At 36.6% G+C, this 18588-nt stretch overlaps 1 protein-coding gene across 1 annotated transcript in view; it reads right to left on the bottom strand.

Annotated features, from left to right (window-relative positions):
• Positions 1 to 7251: 7251 nt before the first annotated feature.
• LOC107777114 (cuscuta receptor 1) overlaps positions 7252 to 18588 on the bottom strand; it is a 40365-nt gene continuing 29028 nt past the window's right edge. The window contains exons 6-9 of the mRNA XM_075252800.1: positions 10393 to 10542; positions 10148 to 10294; positions 7827 to 9994; positions 7252 to 7281 (exon numbers count right to left, since the gene is read on the bottom strand). Of these exons, the coding sequence (XP_075108901.1) occupies positions 7252 to 7281; positions 7827 to 9994; positions 10148 to 10294; positions 10393 to 10542 (2495 nt within the window). The remainder of the gene's footprint in view (positions 7282 to 7826; positions 9995 to 10147; positions 10295 to 10392; positions 10543 to 18588) is intronic.

Below are 18588 nucleotides of genomic sequence, written 5' to 3' on the forward strand. Positions count from 1 at the left end.
TGTTCTCACTCTTATTGTACGGACTCCATCATTTGCTATGTTGCTACTTCTTTTAATCAACACACGATAAATACTCATATTCCCTACATATCTTGCAAGACCACCAATAGTAGAACTAGTTCATACTGTTAAAATCCACTCCACAACAGATGCTAACCTAATAGTTGCTGGCCTTCATTCTTTATTTCGTCTTCTCTTCTTCTTGTTTTTTTCTCTCTTTTCTCCCAACCAAGAAGAAAAACGGATAGAAAGGCAAGTCTTACTCTCTGGATTACATCATTAGTGTTGGGATCGAAATAACATGGTGCATGCGGAAACTAACAATACAAAGCTTGGTGGACGATAAATCAGACGAGAAATTCAGGACAAATCCTAACAATTAGATGACTCTTGAACAGGTTTTACACCCATGAATAAAGACTCAAACAATTTCTTCAACACTTCACATTCTTAAGCTTGAATTCAATTGGAAACAATTAGCAAAAGAAGCAAGTGAGATGCTAACAAATATATACTCCAAATAGCCAACAATGTAACAAAAACGAAAACAAGATAAGATATCTGTCTGAAACTAACATGAAAAAAACAGCTAACTATTACAAGAAGCAGAACAAACAGAGCGGCTGCAACATACCAGTAAAATGGCGCATTATAAGTTCACTGGTACTGATCGATAAATGCAGGATAAAGATATGGAGATGAGTAAAGATGCTGAAAAAGAAATGAGTTACAGCGCCAGAAAAGAAAGAATATAAGCAAAAGAAAAAAGAGTGGGAATGAAAGATATGGATGATATTAAATTATGATTGTGGGTTTTTTTTTTCTGTTGGCAATTGTGGCAAATGGTTGTTGGGAGGAATAGAGAAATGCTCTCTTGAAGCTGCAAGCAAGCATGACGAGTTCAGATAACCATATCTTGGCTGCTTGGGCAGCCTATAATGAGAGTGGTTTTATAAATTGTTGTTCTTGGCGTGGGGTAAAGTCTGTCGAGTGATTAAACTCAACCTCTATCAAGCAAGGTTAGGATTAGGGGAAGAATATGTTGAAGTTTGGCAAAATGCCAAAGTCCCACATTGGTTGGGAGTTAAGTTTGGGGGGGATTTTTCCCCTATAAAAGAAGGCCTAATGTTTAGGATTGAAACACACCTCTCATTTGCCTTCTCATCTGTTTAAGGCATTTGTATCTTCTCTCTTTAGTATTATTTCACTTGTATTTTTGGAGTGGAATAAAATATTGGTTGTGTCCGAGGAGTAGGCAAAATTAGCCGAACCTCGTAAATTCTGGTGTTTCCTTTATTGTTGTTTTATTGTCTTATTTATTATTTGGTGGTTGTCATAATTTTTGGTATAGTAGTTGTGACTTATTCACACTATATACATTTGGCTTCCGCAACAATTGGTATCAGAGCCAAGGTACTGTCTAAGTATGCTCTGTGGTTGCAGCATAGTCTGATCTTCCACATCAGAAAAGATTTATCTTGGTAACTGAGTCAAGGTTCTGTCTGAGTATGCTCTGTAGTTGCAGCTTAGTCTGATCTTCTACATCAGAAAGGAAATAATCTTAATTTGTGTCGTCAGCTATTAAATAATATTTGTGTCAAATATGGGGGACAATAAACAAGAAGAATCTACATCAAGTGTCAACAATACGTCATCATTGGCATCTTCGCTTATGACAAGAATTGTGTCAAATGCGAAATTTGCGGTAGAAATTTTTGACGGGTCCGGACATTTTGGGATGTGGCAAGGCGAGGTTCTAGATGTCCTTTTTCAACAAGGGCTAGATCTGGCCATTGAAGAAAAGAAACCAGATGTTATTGGAGAAGAAGATTGGAGAATTATCAACCGTGTTGCTTGCGGTACCATTCGATCCTACCTTGCTAGAGAGCAGAAATATCCATACACAAAGGAAACTTCTGCAAGTAAATTATGGAAAGCACTGGAGGATAAATTTTTGAAGAAAAACAGTCAAAATAAATTGTACATGAAGAAGAGACTGTTTCACTTCACCTATGTTCCTGGTACCACGATGAATGAACATATCACCAGTTTCAATAAGTTGGTCACAGATTTGCAAAATATGGATACAACTTATGATGATGGTGACTTGGCCTTAATGTTGTTGGCGTCACTTCCTGATGAGTACGAGCACCTTGAAACTACTCTACTCCATGGAAATGACGAAATTTCTCTCAGAGAAGTTTGTTCAGCTTTGTACAGCTATGAACAAAGAAAGCGAGAAAAACAGAAGGGCGGAGAAGGAGAAGCACTGTTTGTGAGGGGTCGTCCTCAAAATCAAACGAGGACAAAGAAGGGAAGATCCAAGTCAAGATCCAGACCCAGTAAAGATGAATGTGCATTTTATCGAGAAAAAGGGCACTGGAAGAAAGACTGTCCGAAGTTGAAGAATAAGGCCAAACATAACAATGGAAAGGCTATTATGGATTCAAATGTAGCTGATTGTGATGATTCAGACTTCTCATTAGTTACAACAGTGTCATCAACATCATCAGACATATGGTTGATGGACTCGGCTTGTAGCTATCATATGTGTCCCAACAGGGACTGGTTCATGGAATTTCAAGAAGGAGAATATGGAGTCATCCACACAGCGGATAACAGCCCTCTTACCTCATATGGCATTGGTTCAATACGATTAAGGAACCATGATGGAATGATCAGAACATTGATAGATGTTCGATATGTACCGGATTTGAAGAAGAATCTCATCTCTGTGGGAGCCCTAGAATCAAAAGGGTTCAAAATCATTGCAGAAAATGGAGTGATGAGAGTATGCTCCGGTGCACTAGTGGTAATGAAGGCTAATTGGAAGAATAATAATATGTACCGCTATCGTGGCAGTACAGTTATTGGGACAGCGACAGTAACATCCAGTGACGACAAAGAGGCAGAAGCAACCAAGCTATGGCACATGCGCTTGGGACATGCTGGAGGAAAATCCTTGAAAACTCTATCAGATCAAGGATTGTTAAAAGGAGTAAAGGCTTGCAACTTGGAGTTTTGTGAGCATTGTGTTAAAGGGAAACAGACAAGGGTTAAATTTGGTACAGCGATCCATAATACTAAAGGCATTTTGGATTATGTACACTCTGATGTTTGGGGTCCTTCCAAATCACCTTCATTGGGTGGGAAGCACTATTTTGTAACCTTTGTTGATGATTTTTCCCGAAGAGTATGGGTGTATACAATGAAGAGCAAAGATGAAGTGTTGGGAATTTTTCTCAAATGGAAGACGATGGTGGAGAATCAGACAGGCAGGAGAATCAAGTGTATTCGCACAGACAATGGAGGTGAATACAAAAATGATCATTTCAATAAGGTCTGTGAAAATGATGGCATCATCCGACACTTCATTGTTAGACATACACCACAACAGAATGGAGTGGCAGAACGTATGAACCGGACCTTGCTGGAGAAGGTACGTTGTATGTTGTCCAATGCTGGCTTGGGCAAAGAATTTTGGGCTGAGGCAATTACATATGCATGCCACCTCATTAATCGTCTACCATCTGCTGCTATTGATGGCAAAACACCATTTGAAAAATGGTACGGAAAACCTGCTGTAGATTATAACTCTTTGCACGTGTTTGGCTCAACTGCATATTATCATGTGACGGAGTCAAAATTGGATCCAAGGGCAAAGAAGGCTATTTTTATGGGAATTACTTCTGGAGTCAAAGGATATCGCTTATGGTGTCCTATGACAAAGAAAGTAATATTCAGCAGAGATGTTACCTTTGATGAATTTGCTATGGTAAATAAGGTAACAGAAGATACCAAACAAAATGAAGGTGCTTTTAAGCAGGTGGAGTTTGAGGGAAAATTTATTTTTCCTACACAAGAAGCAGAGGAGGAAACAAATGAAGATTACCCTCTGGAAGGAGAGCCAGTAGAGGAGATTCCAACTCAGGAATCTCAACAACAACTTGAATCAATAGCAACCAGCAGGCCAAAAAGAACAATAACGAAACCTGTTCGTCTCATAGAGACGGTTGCTTGTGCAACCTCAATTGTAGCTGATGATGTTCCTACTACTTATAAAGATGCTGTCCAAAGTTCAGAAGAAGATAAGTGGAGGATTGCCATGAATGATGAAATACAGTCCCTTCATCAGAATCATACATGGAGATTGGCCAATCTCCCGAAGGGAAAGAAAGCAATTGGGTGCAAATGGGTATTTGCAAAGAAAGAAGGATTTCCTAACCAATTAGATGTTCGCTACAAAGCAAGATTGGTGGCCAAAGGATATGCTCAAAAGGAGGGAATTGATTACAATGAAGTGTTTTCTCCAGTTGTAAAACATTCCTCCATTAGAATTATGTTGGCTTTGGTAGCACAATTGGATTTGGAACTAGTTCAGATGGATGTAAAAACTGCGTTTTTACATGGAAACTTGGAGGAGAAATCTACATGACTCAGCCAGAAGGATTCAAAGTTGCTGGAAAAGAAAATATGGTGTGCAAACTTGAAAAATCGTTGTACGGATTGAAACAATCTTCTAGACAATGGTACAAGCGATTTGACGAGTTTATGTTGCAGCAAGGGTACAAGAGAAGCAAATACGATCATTGTGTGTATTTGCACAAGCTTAAAGATGGTTCCTTTGTATATTTTCTCCTATATGTTGATGATATGTTGATAGCTTCCAAGAATTTGGAAGAAATTGATAAGTTGAAGATTCAACTGAAGAAGGAGTTCGAGATGAAGGATTTGGGTGAGGCAAAGAAAATTCTTGGCATGGAGATAATTAGAGATAGACGTTCAAAGAAACTCTATTTATCTCAAAAGGAATATTTGAAGAGAGTACTTCAACGTTTTGGCATAGATGACAAGACTAAGCCAGTTAGTACTCCACTTGCTTCCCATTTTAAGCTAAGTACTACTATGTCGCCAATGGATGAAGCTGAACGAGAGTATATGTCAAAGGTACCATACGCAAATGTTGTTGGTAGCTTGATGTATGCAATGGTTTGCACAAGGCCTGACATTTCACAAGCTGTTGGAGTTATTAGCAGATATATGCACAATCCAGGGAAGGAGCATTGGCAAGCTGTGAAGTGGATTCTACGGTATATTCATAATACTGTAGATGTCGGGTTAGTTTTTGAGCAGGAAGACAATCAGTCTGTAGTTGGATATTGTGACTCAGATTTTGCGGGTGATATGGACAAACGAAGATCAACTACTGGTTATGTGTTTACTTTTGCAAAGGCACCAGTTAGTTGGAAGTCTACTTTGCAGTCAACAGTTGCTTTGTCTACAACAGAGGCAGAATACATGGCTATTACAGATGCTGTGAAAGAGGCAATTTGGCTTCAAGGATTGCTAAAGGAGCTTGGTGTTGAACAAAAAGGTATCACAATTTTTTGTGATAGTCAAAGTGCTATTCAATTAGCGAAGAACCAAGTTTATCATGCAAGGACGAAGCACATTGATGTTCGGTATCATTTCGTACGCGAAATCATAGAAGAAGGTGGAGTCACGGTGAAGAAAATTCATACTACAGAGAATCCTGCTGATATGCTGACAAAGGTGGTGACTGCGGTCAAGTTTCAACATTGTTTGGATTTGATCAACATTGTTGAACACTGAAGATTGAAGATGAAGACACAACCAAAATTTGTTATTGAGAGAGAATTGAAAATGTGGAATTTTGCCAAGGTGGAGATTTGTTGAAGTTTGGCAAAATGCCAAAGTCCCACATTGGTTGGGAGTTAAGTTTGGGGGGATTTTTCCCCTATAAAAGAAGGCCTAATGTTTAGGATTGAAACACACCTCTCATTTGCCTTCTCATCTGTTTAAGGCATTTGTATCTTCTCTCTTTAGTATTATTTCACTTGTATTTTTGGAGTGGAATAAAATATTGGTTGTGTCCGAGGAGTAGGCAAAATTAGCCGAACCTCGTAAATTCTGGTGTTTCCTTTATTGTTGTTTTATTGTCTTATTTATTATTTGGTGGCTGTCATAATTTTTGGTATAGTAATTGTGACTTATTCACACTATATACATTTGGCTTCCGCAACAGAATAGAGATTTAATGCCTCTCTGTTTCTTCCATTCAAATGGCTGAAGATCTTATATTGCATGAAATTAATAGTATAGGGTGGACAGAACATAAAGGTATATTTTTGTCCTTGATTTATTAACATGATGATTGTTGAACATTATACATGTGTGTGTATATGTATATTAACGTGTTTTTTCTTTCTGATTTTGTTATTCAGGGTTTGACAAACTGTCACATCTGACCAACCTGAAAGTGCTCGATTTGCAGGATAATTTCCTGTCTGATTTCATCTCTTGAGGTTCTAAGACTTAGCGCATATGTTGATACCTCTTTCAGCACACAGACGAATCATAGCAGTATACTCCGATCTTCTACATTTTTTTCATATTTTTATATTTAAAGGAACTTTTGAACTGTGGCCATTTTGGATAACATTATGCAAGAATACTCACCTGAAATAGTTTCTTTTTGCAGATGAAGGCATCAATGAGAAATGTACAGGGTTGAGCAATCTCAAGGTACTCTGGTTGGCAGGTTATGGAATTAATGACATAAAGGTATGTTATACTTTATTGTATACTTATTATTTTGTACTATATAATATATTGTACTCTCTCCGCTTCACAATAAGTGTCTAATTTGCTTTTAGCACGTCCATTAAGATAATATTATATTCTATACAAAAATACCTACTATGACTAAACTACCCCTAATTAAACATTTAATGTGAGGAGTAAGAAAACTTTTTAGTGATATGTACATAGGGGTTATTTTGTAAAAACAAATTGAATTCTTTTTTGATTACATAACTGGACACTTATATTGAACCAAAATAAAAAAGCAAATTGGACACTTATTGTGTACCGGAGGGAGTATATTATATTTATTATTAGCATACATTAGATACATATTAATAATAGGAGAAGAGGCGTGGGATATACGAATCATTTTAATGGAGAAATTGGAGAAGAATTAATACGGATAAATATACTTTGGGTGAGAGAGAATCTCAAGAGAGAGATATAAGGATATTTTTAGGTGAGAGAATCTCAAGAGAGATATATAAGGATACTCTTAGATGGGAGAATCTTAAGAGAGAGATATTAGGGATATTAAAAGTTGTATAGTTTAAAATACTAATTTTCTAAAAATAATTGTAATATACTTAAATAAGTATTAAATGAATTGTATTATATGTAAATTGAACTTGTCGTTCCAATGGGCTACCAAAAGTTCAGTATTGGGCTTATAATCTTAACCCATTAGCCTATAGAACTGTTTGCCCCATGATTTTAATTGCAGAACTTGGGGCCTCTCTCTCATGAATCTGTGCATATGGCACTTGAATTTAGGAACAATATAATTTTGATAGTTTTCCCCAATTATATGAAAGGCCGGTGTTTCGAGGCTTCACATTCCAATGTCAATATGGCTAATCTGTTTGTAAACATTTGTTTTTTGGGATCTGATTGAAGGAAGTGATGTGTGGTGGTCCCTAGAGATTTTTTACGCTCGTTTTGTCATAGGGGACAAATTGAAATTTGCAGACATGTGTACAAATTAGCTTGGAGATTAAACTATTTAAGATGATTAAAAGTTTATAAAAGAGAAAAACTAGAAGAGCGTAAAGGCTAATGAAAAACTAGAAGAGCGTAAAGGAAAGAAAGAGAAAAGAAATGTCTGAAATGTATCAATTTTATTGAGGATGATAAAGTAGCAACATAGCAAATGATAAAGTTCATACAATAAGAGAATAACAATTACCTCTCCTTCACCGCCAATTCTTGAAAGGGCTAACATTGTCTAAGAGAAAATAGTAAGAAGCGAGCATCAATGTCTCAATAAGCCTAAACCATGCTCTTCTCCAATAAGGATTGAAGCAGAGTGCTGCAGCCAATCCCAGCAAGATTGCTCCATAAGACACGCCAAAGCCGATGTAGAAACTTTCCTTATAATCCAAGTCAGATTCATCACTTTCATTCTTGGAGGTATTTGACAATTTAGTACTGCTACATTCATTGTCTAATGGATAACCACAAAGAAATGGATTCCCCTCATAGCTGCTTTTGTCGAATGTTCCGAATTGACCTTTAAAGTCTGGTACTCTACCAGATAAGTTATTGTATGTCACGCTGAACACCGCCAAAGGATGTAACTCAAGTAGACCTTCAGGAATACTCTCATTCAAGCTGTTGTAGGAAAGATCTAAACTCTCAACTTCATGTAAGTAGGAGAAACTTTCTGGAATTCTTCCAATGAGATGGTTGTGTGATAGATTCAGCGCATGTATTTTGCTCAAATTCCCCAGCTCAATGGGAATTTCACCAGTTAATCTATTACTTGATAGATCAATACCTGACATGTATTTTAGAATGCTTCCCTTATAAGTGTATGTGTTTCTTTTAGTTGAAAACTGGACCTGAGTTTCCACATCCATCATACCGAAGTTAGATTCTCCCATCGAATATCTATTATGGTAGTGCATTGTTGAAATTTTCCAGGTCAAGAAATTTAACCAAGCTTCCTTGGGAAATGAAGCATATATAAGAGTCCTTATTTTTCCATCTCTTTTGGCTTGTATTAAGTTTCCCAAACAAGGAAGGAGTGAACCATAAATCTTATTAAAAGATAAATCCATGATGGACAACTCGTTCAACAAGCAAATCTGAGCTGGGATATTTCCTTCCAATTGGTTATGGTTGAGGAGAAGGAAGTTCAGATTGGAAAGTGAGCCTATGGTGTGTGGGATACTTCCTGTAAAACTATTGTTGCCAAGATCCAATGTAATCAGAGAAGAGATGTTGGAAAGATATTCAAGTCCACCACCCAATTTATTGTTGTCTAGATGGATGTGATCAAGGGGCAAACCACTCACACAAGAAGGAATAATGCCTGAAAGTCTATTTTCAGACATAGCTAAGACCTTAATGCTCTTCAACTTGCAAATTTCAACGGGAATCGAGCCTTCGAAATGATTTTTTGAAAGATCAAGCTGTAATAAATTTGAGTTATCTCTAATCCATCTCGGAATCTCTCCAGAGAAATTATTGTTGCTAGCATCCAGTACAATAAAGTCTCTAAAAAAAATGTTACTAGGTAGTGGTCCCTCAAAGTTATTGCCATTCACATACAAAAAAGATAGTGTACTTGATCTGAAATTCTTCGAAAATATTTGCCCTTTCAACCTGTTGTTTGACAGCTGAAGGTAGAGCAAATATGGAGAACTAGTCAGATCACTAGGAACTCCTCCAGACAAGAAATTATGAGATAGGTCTACAATTCTTAAAGAAATGCCACTAACCCCAGAAGGTATAGGACCTTCAATCAAATTTTGTGACATGTTCAAACGATTAATCTTTGGGAAGGCAGAACTAAAGTTTGTTGGAATATGTCCATTTAGTGTGTTATTAGAAACATCAATAGTATGTAGACGGGGAAGAGAAGATGGCAACTCCAACGGTCCAATGAAAGCATTATCTCTAGCATAAAGAGCTCCAAGTCTGGTGTTATTCTCTAACAACCAGGTTGGAAAGTTTCCTGGCAATTGATTTCCATCAATAGCAAGAATTCTCAAGTCATACTGGTAGTGAAGGAAAGAAGGCAATTTCTGAAGGTTTATACATCCATGAATAGCAAAAAGTTGCAACTGGAAATTTGGGATCCAATTCTGAAATTCGGTGTATGTAGTTATTGTATTATGGCCAACATCCAAGTATGTCAGTTTTGAATGGTTGGCGAACTGTTTAAATGACAGTGGAACTTCAAATTGGTTATATGAAATATCAAGGAACTCAAGTGGTGTGAGTCTTCTCCAAAAAGGATGTAAGTCTATATTTCCAGTGAAGTTGTTCCCTTGCAAACCCAACCATTTAACTGATGTCAAGTTTCCAAGACATGAAGGAAGTGTTCCCTCAAAATTGTTGTTAGTGAATGCTAGCTCTTGAATATTTTTGAGTTCACACCAACCTATATAAGATAAAAAAAGATTCATACATATGACATTTAGCAAAAGTAAATTTCTATAATACGCTATGTCTAATCAGATCATGGAAATGTTGGCATTAGCATAAAAAAAAAAAAAAAAAAAAAAAAAAAGAGAGAGAGAGAAAATCACGCTACCATGATTGGGGAGGGTGCCATAATTGCCGCCAAAAGCCAAACTCAGCACTTTAAGAGAAGTCATTTGTCCAATGCTTGAGAGAAAGTTCTCATTCAAAGATGATCCCTCCAAGTATAGGTGCTCCAATGTGCTCAGATTTGTTAATGCTTATATCATAGAATCGAAGAAAAAATAACAAATTAATTTAAAAAAGAAAAGAGGTGATACGTACTAAGGTAGAGAATATTTTTAAGTTGTAGCTTACCGTAAGTGATGGTCGGAGCTGTGAGATTACTATCTCTATAAGAAAGCGAGTGGAGAGATGAGAATGATTTTAGGGATTGTAAGATGTTGGTCGAGTTGGAATTAAAACCTCCAAGCTCTAATTTCCGCATAGAACTCATTCTTTTGCTACCTGTGTTAAACAGTGCAAAGTAAATCATATCTTTGTGTTACATGAGAATGAATGGTTCAACGGATAGATTTTCAATCTATTTAGTCTACTAGTCTTAAGGTACGCGCTTTGCGCTTGTACCTACATCAGTAAATATAAAATTATTGCCAGAGCTAGCATAGTGAGATTAACATTCGTTATTTTTAGGAACTTATAATTTTTAATATTTTCAATAACTCTAACACATTATTTAATAATATTTGTATAATTTTTAAAATAATATATTTATTGATATAGGTACACGTGCAAATGATAGAAGATACAAATTATTTTCGGAACATTTTTCCTATTCGAACAATATATTATTCTCTTTGTCAATTTGTGTAATATTTAAAAACTATATTTAATAATTAAAATATATATTAAGTTAGGTACCAAATCTCTTAGTTTTAGTAGTATATCTTATTAGAATTATAAGTTCTCCAATATAAGAAGAATGAATGTGAAACATATTTCTATTGACATTGTCGTCGCATTTATGTTTCAACCCTTTTAATATAATTAGTCCACGATGAATTTTTTTCCTTTTTCTTTTTTCTTTTTTATGGTTAACATGGATTTTTTCCTTGTAAAGAGACAATACCTTTTTGGGATATAATTTTGCAGAATTCTTTATCTTTTTTACAAAGAATATTTTCAGAATCTTATTGATTGTCCGAAATTAGGTATTTTCTTCTTCTTTTTTCTTTACAAAAACTTTAGTTATGCAAGAGATTTAGATATATACTTAAGGGCTCTAAACCTTTTCTTTTTCTTTTTCTTTTTCTTTTTCTTTTTCTTTTTCTTTTTCTTTTTGAGTCCTCTCCCAAATGTTTTGTTTTGAATGGATACTTTAATTTCTAAAACGCCCTTTTTCAACTTAGATCCTAATTGGCTAAGCTTCCAAAAACTACTTATTCTGAAAATTATATCTTTGTTCAGAAAATGCTTTTTAAAAAAGTACTTTTGGAGATTACTAGTTTGTGTTTAGCCAATTCATTTGAGAAATACTTTTGTAGAGTAGTATTCAATAAGCAAATTGAGTTTGGTCAATATTTTCAAAAAATACTTTTGAGTGTCTAAGTACGAAAAGAGCAATAAAGGTTAGTTACAATTAGTATTATTTAAAGAGGAGAAATAAATTCAAATATTTATTATAAAAGAATTTAAGTAATTTTTTATTTTTATTTAATTAAAGTATAAAATATATATTAAAATTTTCAATGAATATAAAATATAGATATACTAAAGCAATAATATCGGTAGGACATATGTGCTTTACATGTATGAAAATCATTACTTATTCCTGAGAAAATAACAAACTAGGTAGTATTGTATCCTGTCAACAATAATATATACATGCAGCAAACAATAAATATAAACTAGATATCATATAATTTTTGTATGCTACAAAAGAAAAAAATAATATTTGATGAATAGAGTGCTTGAACCTGGTGATTATTAATAGAAAATCAAAATAACAAAGAAAGAGAAAAAAAAAGAGATCTATTTATAATATATAGACTATTCCAAAGAGGAATAGGAAGAAAGAGATTAAGAAAAGAATAAAAATATAAAAGAGAAGAAAGAAATAAAAAAAGTAAAGAAAAAGGTTAAATTAATGGGGATAATTTAAAAAATATGAATTTATGATAAGAATATTTTTTTCTTAAAAATAATTTTTTGCTTCTGCTTTTTAAGAAGCAAGAATTTGTAACTTATTTCCAAAAGCTAAATTAACTTCTTTTGTTGTTACGGTTCAAAAGCACTTCTATATCTTGGCAAACACTTTAATTTTTCAAATAAGTACTTTATTTACCAAAAAAATACTTTTTGCCTCCCAAAAACTTGGCCAAATAAGCTATTAACTTCAAATACTACTGTGATGACCCGATAGGTCATCTATAGTTTTATACCCTAAATCTATGTTTTGAAGCCTCTAATAGCTTCTTTAAGCCTTCCTCGATTTGTGTGCGTAGTTCGGGTATTTTTCAGAAAGCTTTTATGTTAACAATTGATAAAATATAAAATTTTGCCTTAATAATCCATTTGAGTTAACTTCAATCGACGTTATGAGTAGACGGACCCGGATCTGTATCTTGACGGTCCTAGTGAGTCCGTATCGTGATTTGGGACTTGGGCGTATGTCTGAAATCGAATTCGGAGGTTCCTAGCTCGAGTTGTCGCTTTTTGTCGAAATTTGATAGTTAAAAGGCCTAATGACTTTGAAGGTTTGACCAATTTTTTACTTTATTGATATCGGGTTCGTATTTTGGCTCCGGAATCTGGTATAGGTCATTACTATATTTATGACTTGTCTGTCAAATTTTGTAAAAACGGAGTTAGTTTGACGTGATTCAGATGTCCGGATGTTCAAATAGAAATTCTAAAGTTTTCTTGAAAATTTCATTTGATTTGGTGTCTGATTCATAGTTCTAGGTGTTATTTTGGCGATTTGATTGCGAGCAAGTTCGTATGGTAATTTTGGACTTGTGTGCATGCTTGGTTTGGAGCCCCGAAGGCTCGAGTGAGTTTCGGATATGCTAAGAGCGGGTTTGGACTTAGGAAATGCTGGTGAGCTTCAGTTTTGGTGCAGGTTTCTGATCTCGCAAATGCGAGGTCAGGGTTTGCAATTGCGAGGAACCCAGGTTCCTGTCTTGGTCGCAATACTGAAGAAAATCGTCGCAATTGCGAAGATGGCTGCCTCAGCACTAGATCACATTTGCGATCAAAAGGTCGCATTTGGGGGATGTTGGGACCTCGCATTTGGCGCAATTGCGACATCTGCAACTGGTCAAAGCTAAGTTAGACGGGAATTATCTCATTCTTTAAAATTTTTAAACCTAGAGAACCCTAGAGGCGATTTACCTAAGAGCCCTTCTTCCCCAATTCATTGGTAAGTGATTCTATCCTATTTTCTTTCAATCTTCCATTACATTTCATAAGATTTCAACCTAAAATTTAGGATGTTCATGGTGGAAATTGGGCGTTTGGGAAGAACTATGGATTTTGTAAAAATTGGACTTTAGACCTCAAATTGAGGTAGATTTCGAAATAAATTACATAACCGGGATCGGGGGTGAATGGGTAATCGGGTTTTGGTCCGAATTTTGGCTTTGGAACAAAGGGGCTCAGGAGTTGACTTTTGTTGACTTTTTCAATAATGACCTAAATTGAACATTTTTCGTTTGTGGGTAGTTCCTAAGGCTTATTCTGAATCGTTTGGTTGATAATTTGCTAGATTTGGTTGGTTCGGAGGCTTGTTCGAAAGGCAAAGTCACGGTTGAGCTTTAAGTTAGTTTTTGGATTGAGGTAAGTGTCGCGGTTAACCTTGACTTGAGTGATTAGGACTTGTTTGTCTATTTGTTACGTGTCTAATTATTGGGTACAATGTATATGTGAGGTAACAAGTACTTATGCGTTGTAGTTGGGTCAAAGCATGCGGGTGTGACTTGTTTCTTGTAATCTATTTCTTTCTTTGATCGTGATATATACATGCTTAGAATAGTTAATTACTAAATTGATCGTTCTTTCTGCAATTATGAGTTATCTGTGATAATTGAGTATTGTTCTGAAGTTGAGGTTGGTATTGTGGGACCATTGTGGACGTAAGGCTTGTGCTTGCTTATTCTATCTCCTTTTTGTTATATGTTCATTGTTACATGGTAAGGGAGAGTGTTAGTGCACAAAGGGTGATGTCGTGCCGTATCTATTGATTTATGATGAAAGTGAGAGTAAAAGAACGAAGGGTGATGTCGTGTCGTTATTATTGTTTCATAGTGAGGTTGAGAGTAAAAGCACGTAGGGTGATGCCATGCAGTTTTGTTTATTCATTTTGCTAGTTAAGGGCTTATTGTTGTTTCTGGTTATAATTCCATGTTGTGTTTATCGAATCGTGTACCCCTTTCGCATGTCCCCTCCCAATAGTACTCGTTAATTCTCTATTTATTATTATGTTGCTCGTATATTTCTGTCCGTACAGGTTTATTTACGTGGGTGTCCTATCATAGCCTCGTCACTACCTCGTCGAGGCTAGGCTCGACACTTACGGAGTACATTGGTCGGTTATCCGTGCTCAGGGGTAACTGAGTAATCGGTTTTTGGTCCGAAATTTGGGTTTTAAACAAGCGGGCCTGAGATCGATTTTTGACTTTTTGGGAAAAATATTGGAAAATCTATAATTATGCATTTGAATTGATTTCTTTAGCGATAATTGATGTTATAAGTTAATTATGACTAGATACGAGTGTATTGGAGGTGAAATCTAGAGGAAAAGCAGTAATTGAGCTTTGAATTGGCTGTTGGATTGAGGTAAGTGTTGTGTCTATCTTTGACTTGAGGGATTAGGGATCCCCGACTTAATTGCTATGTGAAAATCCATGTGTGTGGTGTATAGGTGAAGTGACGAATACCTATGCGCCGCCAAATTATCTGTTTAGCTTGTTCCCTTCCTCGTTCCTAATATATTGTTTTTCTTGTCTTAACTGCTACATGTTTAATCATGCTTCCATGTTTAATTGCTTCTTGTTAGATGTTTTTTTTATTGAAGGTATTAATTGTTCTGTAGTTCATTGTATCACATTATTGGTTTAAGTTGGTTTATCGGTGCTTCATGGTACATATTGGTTGGTTTCGCTAGGTAGTATTAATTGATGAAGTTTCTTAATTGTATAGATTTATGTTTGATTTGGTTTGAGGCATAAATGTTGTGGAGGGTTTGAGCTAAATTGTGAAAATACTTGTTCTTATAGTGTTATTGGTACTGATATGGTGGGATCGGGTTGCACGCTGCAACATGAGGAATAAGGGTGATATATTGAGGAGGAATAAGGGTGAAATGTGATTGTCTGGTGGGATCGGGTTGCGCGCCGCAATAGGAGTAATAACGGTGGATAGGTGGGATCGGGTTGCACGCCGCAATAGGAGGAATAAGGGTGATATACTGAGGAGCAATAAGGGTGGACTGGTGGGATCGGGTTGCACGCTGTAATAGGAGCACTAAGGGTAAATGTTCATATTGTTACCGATTATATGGTGGGATCAAGATGCGCGCCGCATTATTTTGTTGTTTATGTATTCATCTTCTGTTGTGATTTTATTCTGTAGCATTGAAACTTTCTTAAGGATTGGTTATAGCTGAGTACTGGCAAGATAATTGAGTTTCGTATTTATTTTGTTGCAAGTTACTATTCCATTTCGTTCCGTACTTCCTTTTGCTTTATTATATACTGTATGCAGGTTATATATTGTAAATGCCCCGTCGTAGCCTCGTCACTAACTCGTCGAGGTTAGGCTCGACACTTACCAGTACATGGGGTCAGTTGTACTGATACTAGGCATGTAACTCTATCAGATTTTTGAGGACATGGCTCTTGATAGGAACATGTGGAGGTCGAGCATTAGGGTGGTAGGTTATAGGGTAGTCGAGAGTTCTTTCCTCTTTGTACCGGGTAGTCTGATAGAGTTTTGTTTAGGTTTGTTAGTGGTCTATGTTGAGTTCACATTGTTGTTTTGCATAGTTTTGTGTTATTGTCCTTTCATTTATTCATTGTTGTTATTTTCTTTCTCACATCTTTTTGTTGTTACATGCCTTTTTTTTTTTGTTTCTTTTCTGATATTATTGTCTCTCCTGTTGAGCCGAGAGTCTCCTGGAAATAGCCTCTTTATCCTTTTCAGGGTAGGGGTAAGGTATGCGTACACTCTACTCTTCCCAGACCCCACTAGTGAGATTTTACTGGGTATGTTGTTGTTGTTGTTGTATTGTGGCTGATCGAGAGGTCGGTTGCAGATACTTCATCCAGGAGACCCAAGGAAGTCCTGCTAGCGTCCGTAGGCCCTGGCGTCCCCTCTTATGTTTCTATTTTCCTATTTTATTTTCTTTCGAGACAGATGTACTTCTTCCATACCAGTATTTGTAGTAATTCGTAGTATGTTCGTGATTGTGACACCAGTTTCTGAGTGGTAACAGTTTTCGATATTTGTTAATAGTATATGGATAACTAGTTAATTATGTGCTTCCACAATTATTTCTGTTTGATTTAGCTTTGTTGGTTTTAACTATAAAATGTAAAGGAAAAAGGCAAATAGAATTCTAACGTTGGCTTGCCTAGCGAGTGCGATGTTAAGCGCCATCACAGTCCGACGGTGGAAAATTCGTGTTGTGACACATCCGCAAACCTTGAAGTCCCCCTTCCACTTTCCCCCTATTTATTGTTGATCTTATGGTTCGAGACAGTTGTACTTATTTCAAACTTTGTACTTGAAACTCTAGAAGCTCATGAACTTGTGACTCCAAATCTGGGGTGTATTTAGATATTATTGGTTTTTATATCATTCCGCACTCAGTTTTAGTTTTATTTCGGTTTAATTCACTTAACTTATTGAAATTGATTAAAAATTGGCTTAGAAATTTTCTAACGTTGGCTTGCCTAGCAAGTGAAATGTTAGGCGCTGTGAGCACGTGATTTTTGTTTTGCGCGACAGTCGCTCCAAAAGAATAAAAATTGGTCTTGCTGTACAATTTTGGATTTTTGTGCGGCACTTTGTTGATTTATTTGTGACTTTGGCCCATTTATTTATTTACTTTATTAAAACAAAATTCAAAAAATGTGTACGTGTCATGCATAATCTGAACCGTAACATGGTTTAAATAGAAAGGCATAAACAGGCATCTTTGTCCGTGATTTTGTTTTGTTTGATTTTACTTGTTTGGAAATATTTTAGTGTGTGTGCGAATAAAAAAAAAGAAAAGAAAAGGTCCCTTTCTTCTTCCGGACTTGGGCCAATTTTAACAAAATTGGCCCAAACAAACAGCCCAAAACCCAGGCCTGCCCGGTCCAGACCACCTGATACCCAGGACGTCCAAACGACGACGTTTTAGTCCAGTGTGATCTGGGCCGTTGATCTCAGATTGATCAACGGCCAAGATCACTTCCCCACAACCCACTGAGGAACCCGACCCGTTTACACCCGGACCGAACCCAAACCCTCAACACTTGAAACGACACCGTTCCACTTAACCATCAGATCCAGACCGTAGATCTAAATTGATCTAACGGTCGAGATCCGTCCACCCACTAACTATATAAGTTCATAACCTTACCCTGCCCCCCCTATCCAATACCCCAGCCTTCGTCTCCACAGACCAGGCCCCTAAACCCTAGCCGCCCCTGTATACTTTCTCCATGAAAGTCGGCGGCATGGACGCCGGTGACCTTCCCCTTAACACCCTAGAACCCCCTTGCCATCCTGAACATGGATCTGTTAACCATGTAGTTCGAATCCCTCCCCACCTTCTCGAATCTTCATTTGAAGATTCGAGTCAAAACTCGATCTACACAGTTTAACCCCAGTTTCACACCAGACACTCCCCAGACCCCCCTCGTGACCAAACCATACTTGGTTTGGTCCGAATCTGATCAGGGAAGCATGAATCCCAGATCTGAGTTTTGGAAATTTTGTGTTCCTCCGTCACTGGCTCAACCGAAGAGATTAAGGTCTAATGGACTTTAATCAAAGTGTTTCTCATCTGAGAAACACTTCGTTTAAAGTCCGTTCAGCCTTAAGAAAGGCCTGACCAAGTCCGAGTTAAGGTTTTGATCTTTTGCGGTTTAAGGTGAGTTTCTTTCTTTTCTTGGTTGTTTTGGTTCGTTTGATTGTTGTAAGGGTCTGTTCGTTTTCTGTTTATGTCCTTGACTTCTATCAACTATGCTTCAACCACTTTGCCTGAACCTCTGTTGTTTGTCTAAATCCCCCCTCCTATTCTGATAAGGCATTATGTATTTGTTTGTGCAAGTAGCTGATTTTCGAGTTTGGACTGACTAGTTGACTCCTCGAGTGCATTTCTGATTAGTCAGTATAATTCGAACCATGTATCGATACTGTTTAAATGTCTGATTTTTGGCTACGATTGTGTATGTTAATGCTAATATAGTCGAGTCGACGTGTGTCGTCAATTAGTTTCAACTGTCCGAACAATAACAAATCGACTTACTTCTGCTAAGCATTTGTTGAATCAATTAAGAACTA

Source organism: Nicotiana tabacum, chromosome 5, assembly GCF_000715075.1.
Source record: "Nicotiana tabacum cultivar K326 chromosome 5, ASM71507v2, whole genome shotgun sequence".
NCBI classification, from domain to species: domain Eukaryota; kingdom Viridiplantae; phylum Streptophyta; class Magnoliopsida; order Solanales; family Solanaceae; genus Nicotiana; species Nicotiana tabacum.